At 59.7% G+C, this 5,573-nt stretch overlaps 1 protein-coding gene across 1 annotated transcript in view; it reads left to right on the forward strand.

The window, feature by feature from the left end:
* Nucleotide 1: 1 nt before the first annotated feature.
* The window catches only part of TPP1 (tripeptidyl peptidase I), a gene marked incomplete at its 5' end in the record, with an annotated part of 7,236 nt that continues 1,664 nt past the window's right edge, over nucleotides 2-5,573 (forward strand). The window contains 11 exons of the mRNA XM_009333480.1: nucleotides 2-30; nucleotides 100-239; nucleotides 321-471; nucleotides 1,074-1,195; nucleotides 1,994-2,193; nucleotides 2,447-2,645; nucleotides 3,891-4,079; nucleotides 4,317-4,389; nucleotides 4,706-4,826; nucleotides 5,031-5,189; nucleotides 5,267-5,404. Coding sequence (XP_009331755.1) covers nucleotides 2-30; nucleotides 100-239; nucleotides 321-471; nucleotides 1,074-1,195; nucleotides 1,994-2,193; nucleotides 2,447-2,645; nucleotides 3,891-4,079; nucleotides 4,317-4,389; nucleotides 4,706-4,826; nucleotides 5,031-5,189; nucleotides 5,267-5,404 — 1,521 coding nt within the window. The remainder of the gene's footprint in view (nucleotides 31-99; nucleotides 240-320; nucleotides 472-1,073; nucleotides 1,196-1,993; nucleotides 2,194-2,446; nucleotides 2,646-3,890; nucleotides 4,080-4,316; nucleotides 4,390-4,705; nucleotides 4,827-5,030; nucleotides 5,190-5,266; nucleotides 5,405-5,573) is intronic.

Raw genomic sequence — 5,573 nt, forward strand, 5'->3', positions numbered from 1 at the left:
CCTGGCCCTGGAGCAGGACCAGCCATTCCGGTAGGTGCCGGGGTCGGTGGGACAGGACGGGGCGCTGGGGCCCGCCTGCCGCTCACAGCCTGCCCTCAGCGTCCCCCCCGGCTGGACCCATATTGGCCGCGTGAACCCCAGCCACGAAGTGCAGCTGACCTTCGCCCTCCGGCAGCAAGGCATGGCGCGCCTTTCCCGGTTCGTTGATGCCGTCTCAGACCCCCACTCGCCACGATACGGTAATGACTGTGTGCATGAGCTCTGCCAGGCCCCATCAGGCCCTGCAAGCAGGGTGCTCTGACCCTCTCTGTGCCTCACAGGCCAGTACCTGTCCCTGGAGCAGGTGCGGGACCTTGTCCAGCCGTCCCCAGCCACACTCATGGCAGTGCTGAAGTGGCTGCAAGGCCATGGTGTTGAGAACTGCAGGAGCGTTACCACCCTCGATTTCCTGGAGTGCCGCATGCCAGTGAGGTGAGCCCTGGGTGGGGCTGGAGCCCACTGTGGTGGCCGTGCCATTCCCACAAAGACAGGAGAAGCCAGACCCTGCCCCTGCCTGCTGCGACTTCCCCTTCCCCAGGGCTCTGCAGTGCAGGCCGGGTGACAGAGGGCTGAGCTGCATTTCTGCCTGGGCTGTGAGGGCTCCGCAGCCAAGAGCTGGCTGCTTATGTGCCTGGTCCCGGTGCTGGGGCGAGTTAAAACTGGCGATCTGGAGTACTGGAAACAAGGCATGCATATCCGTTAAGTGCTTGGCCAGCCCTGTGCCTCCTCTTGCCTTCTGTGGGGCCACGGAGTCCCCACTGGAAGACTGAGGATAGAGTTGCAGGGGACCCTGCAGCGTCAGAGCTCTGGTTCAGTTTGGTGATGGGAATTGGTCAGGTATGGAAGGTGCTCTTTGTTTTATGAGGTCAGCTGTGCTGGTGGGAAGTGGAGCTCATCCCTGACTCGTCCCAGCAGCAAGCAGGGTGGAAAGGGTGTGGGAGGCAGGGCAGAGAATGGGCATGCTGCTGGACAGGCACACTGACGGCTGTCCTAGTGGTGCGAACACTTGTGGGGTGGCTGTCCCTGTGTTGCAGCACGGCCGAGCGCCTCCTGCCAGGGGCTGAGTTCCACCGCTACATGAAGGGCCAGCGCAGTGTTGTGCGCTCCCCGCTCCCCTACGCTGTCCCCGAGGAGCTGGCTGAGCACGTTGACTTTGGTACGTCCTACACAGGGGAGCTGAGGCTGCCCAGAGCTCTCACTGCCTGGGGTGTGGGTGGGACATTAAGCATTGAGCAGCCAGGACCGGCCATCTTGGTGTCCCAGAGGACGGTGTGGCAGGCCCTCCAGCCATGGTCCCGGCTGCCCCTAGGCCCTCCTGAGGAGCTTTGTGCGTAGGATGTAGATGCCCCATCCCTGGAAACGTTCAAGGTCAGGTTGGATGGGGCTCTGAGCAACCTGATCTAGTTCAAAATGTCCCTGCTCACTGCAGGGAGGTTGGACTAGATGACCTTTAAAGGTCCCTTCCAACCCAAACCATTCTATGATTCTATGATGTGGACAGGCATCATCCAAAGTAAGTGTTTCTTACTGGTGCTCTCGGGCCTAGATGCTCAGTGCAGAGAGTTCAGGTGCAGCCTGTCTCTCTGGATGTGCAGCTGCTTCTGAGGTGGAAAAACTCCCTCCTGTGAGTCCTTTTTGTGTGGACTCCCATGACCGATGGAGAGGAGAGGGGTGCCAAGCTGCGGTAGTGGCCTGGCAGTGGGGAGCCTGAGCTGTGCAGCCTGGGAGTACCTGTGAGGACTGGCGAGGAAGCTGAGGGAATACTTCCCCACCTCCTGTGCAGTGTTTGGGGCAGGTGCTGCAGGGGATGGGCTCCCCTGAGCCCTGCTGCAGGCCAGCCCTCTTGGACATGAAGCCTGAGTGAGGATGGTGAAGGGGGAACCAAGGGGCCATAATACTGTCCTCCCAGAGCTCTGGGCCCTAACAGCTGCTTCTTTTCTTGCTTGCGCACCAGTGGGTGGTCTGCACCGCTTCCCTGCGGAGAGAAAGGTGATCAGCAGAGCCTGGGCCAAGAAGGAAACGGAGTCAAGGCAGCACTATGGAGGGAGGGCAGCTTTCCACCTGGGCGTGACGCCTTCCATCATTCGTAAGAGATACAACATGACAGGAGGAGACATCGGGCTACTGCCAAACAACACCCAGGCCTGTGCCCAGGTAACTGGTGGAGCCGGTCCAGGTCAGAGGCCCATAGGCTGTGAGAATTCCACACATTGGTGCTTCTCCAACACTTTGCTGCTCTGGTGGTCCCAGGACAGCTGTGGGGATTCCTCAGTGGCTGGTGGGAGCACCTGGTGGGCTAGCATTTCACAGACCCGTGCTGGGCCAACTTTCTAAGTCAGGAGAAAAAACCGACCTTGTTTTTTCAAGAGAAAATGAGAAAAAATTTGTCCACTCCTTGTCCCCCCAGTTCTTGGAACAGTATTTCCACCAGGCTGACCTGGCTGAGTTTATGCAGCTCTTTGGCAGCAGCTTTGGCCACCGCTCTCAGGTTGACCAAGTGGTTGGGCACCAGGGCAAGGGCAAGGCTGGGCTGGAGGCCAGTCTGGACGTGGAATACATCATGAGCACGGGTGCCAACATCTCCACATGGGTCTTCAGCAATGCAGGTACTGAATCCCCTCCAGAGTTGCCCTGTGACTGCTTCCATGCATCCCACTTGCTGTAGCACCAACACACCTGCCTGCTGTTAAGGGAAACACTTGCTCTCTGCATAAAAAATGGCTGTACTGAGTCTATCTGGTATCTATCAAAGGGGAACACTTGGAGGAGCATACACGAATGGTGGGCTTCCAAAGTTGGAGCTGATGCTGGTTTCTAATAGCTCATAGGGAAATCATCTTCCATTGATTTACGTAGTTGCTTTTGAACCCATGTGAACTTTCAGCATCCAGAGTATCCTGTAACAGGGACTTCTATGCCTCGACTACACAATGTAAAGCATTCACCCCACTCTGCTGCCTTTCCATGGAGGGAGAGCGCAGCAACTGTCTTTTTATTTTTTTCCTGCTTCTTTGGGGCTGAAGCTGATCTCTCACCCATGAATCTACCAGTAGAATGAATAAAGGAGAGTAAGGCAATTTGAGAAAACAAGGTTGCAAAACAGCCTGCACAAACATGGCTACGGTGCTGTAGGACAAAGTGTGATCTGTCCTAGATCACAAACTGGCCGAACAGGAGACGGAGTCCCCTTAGGACTTCCAGTTCTGTCTTGCTGATGGTGAAGGCAGGCACAGCTCTGCATTAACTTCCACCTCCTCCGTGCAGTTAGTGATGTGGAAAGGGTGCAGAGACAGGCAGTTACATGAGCAACTGAGAGTGAGAAGGGGTGGCTGGGGATCTGCTCTCCCCACCTCATGGAGAGGGATGAGGGGCAGGAAGGGGCCTTGGCAGATGGAAGTGGAACATACATCAGACTGCTCTGGGACCCGTTGTTACAGGTACAGGGGCCAAGGCTTTGGTGAGTCTCAGAAGGGCTGCATGGCTGGCTGAATGTCAAGGGTGGCTACAGCCCTGTGACAGATGCTCAGAGAAGGAGGATGAAGTGTAGACCCCCTGCTCTAGGGTTCAGGGCGACCCTTTCACCAGAGCCTCTGGCAGAGCTGTAGCCTGGTGCCATCCACCATGACAAACCCTGAGATCAGCTGTGCTGCCAGCAAGAGCTCACAGGAGAGCTCCAAACCACTTGTGCTGTGAATCTGCTCTCTGTAGGCAGAGCAGGAGCTGGAGGACCTTCAGCTCCTGGTGTGAGTGGTGCTGTTGAGGCATGGTCCCCCCCCCTATGCTATCCCCCACTTTCCCTCAAGCCTGGTGTCTTAAGAGGAGCTGAACCTGCCCCGCCTCTGTCTCTGCAGGGAGGCACGAGAGCCAGGAGCCCTTCCTGGCATGGCTGCTGCTGCTCAGCAACATGTCGTCACTGCCTTCGGTGCACTCCGTGAGCTACGGGGATGACGAGGACAGCCTATCGCTAGCCTACATGGAGCGTGTAAACATGGAGTTCATGAAGGCAGCTGCCCGGGGCTTGACCATCCTGTTTGCCTCAGGTACGTGCCGTTGCTGATACGGTGCGGGTGCACCTGAGGGTCCCAGCACAGTGGGGAACCTCCGTGCTGAACACCAAACGGGGATGCTCTTGCTTCTGGGGAGCCAGGATCCCCTGCCTGGGAATCCCAGCCTGGGAGGTGGAGAGAGCCCTTCCCCCAGGTCGCTCCTGGGAGCATTTGGTGGAGGAGGGGCAGCTCGGATGCTGCCCAAACTACCCCGTCCGTCTCTGTCGGCAGGTGACGGTGGTGCTGGGTGCAGAAGGGTGTCCGGTGGGAACCACACTTTCCGGCCCAGCTTTCCAGCCTCAAGGTAGATGTGGGGAGGTCCTGTGGAGACATGAGGCTCTGCACAGAGCTGGCTGCTGCAGCTCGCCCGCAGCCGAGGCTAGCTGAAAGCACCTGCTGGCACTTCGAGCCCTGGCCCATGGCCAGCTGCTGCCTTGTGCTGGTTTGGAGCCCCTCTGGGGGACTCCTGAGGGTCAGCCCCACCAGTGTGCCTGGGGACACTCGCAGACCTCAGAGCTGGGGGGACTTGTGCACCTCCTTGGGAGGGGGCTGGTGTGTGGGGTGCTGCTGAGGCCCCAGGCGGTTGCCTGCCCACCTGCAGTGCCCACCTGTCCCCCCAGTCCCTATGTCACCACCGTGGGCGGAACATCCTTCAAGAACCCCTTCCTGGTGACTGCAGAGGTGACGGACTACATTAGCGGGGGGGGCTTCAGCAATGTCTTCCCCATGCCCGATTACCAGGTGAGGAGCTGCCTGCTCTGCCGGACCCAGGGGCTGCGGCTGGGGCCAGGGGGCTGCATGGCGCTTGGCGGGGGTGACCATGGGCAGTGGTTGGCACAAGCAGCCCTGAGGCTAGGCTGCAGGCCAGGGCAAGGAGGGGTGGAGGAGGGCAGGGGCAGGGTCCTGCTGCCAGGCATCCTGCTCCTTATCTTGTGCTCTCCCCAGGCTGCTGCAGTCAGGCGTTTCTTGCGCTCGGCCTCGAAGCTGCCTCCCAGTTCCTACTACAACAGCAGTGGCCGTGCCTACCCTGACCTGTCTGCTCTCTCTGACAACTACTGGGTGGTGACAAACCGCATCCCGCTGCCCTGGGTGTCGGGGACGTCGGTAAGGAGGACAGCCCTGTGCCGGTCGGTCTGCAGTGGCTGAGCTGCCAGGTGCTGAGGTGCTCGTGTCTCTGGCAGGCATCCACGCCTGTGGTGGGGGGCATGGTGGCACTCATCAACGACCGGCGCCTGCAGCGGGGGCTCGCACCCCTGGGCTTCCTCAACCCCGCGCTCTACCAGCTGCAGGAGCAGGGGCACGATGCTGCGCTTTATGACGTGAGCTGGGCAGGGGGCTGGGGCTGCCGCAGGGCTGGGGCACCTGTCCCGGGTGTCCTGGAGCGGCTGGGCCGGCACCTGTGGGTGTTGGTGGGGAAGCTTGGGTCTCCTGCTCCCGAGGCTGTGCTTGGGACAGGGCAGGGCCAACTGGGGGGCGGGTGCGGAGGGG

The sequence above is a fragment of the Pygoscelis adeliae genome, unplaced genomic scaffold (assembly GCF_000699105.1).
Source record: "Pygoscelis adeliae isolate BGI_AS28 unplaced genomic scaffold, ASM69910v1 Scaffold271, whole genome shotgun sequence".
Taxonomy (NCBI): domain Eukaryota; kingdom Metazoa; phylum Chordata; class Aves; order Sphenisciformes; family Spheniscidae; genus Pygoscelis; species Pygoscelis adeliae.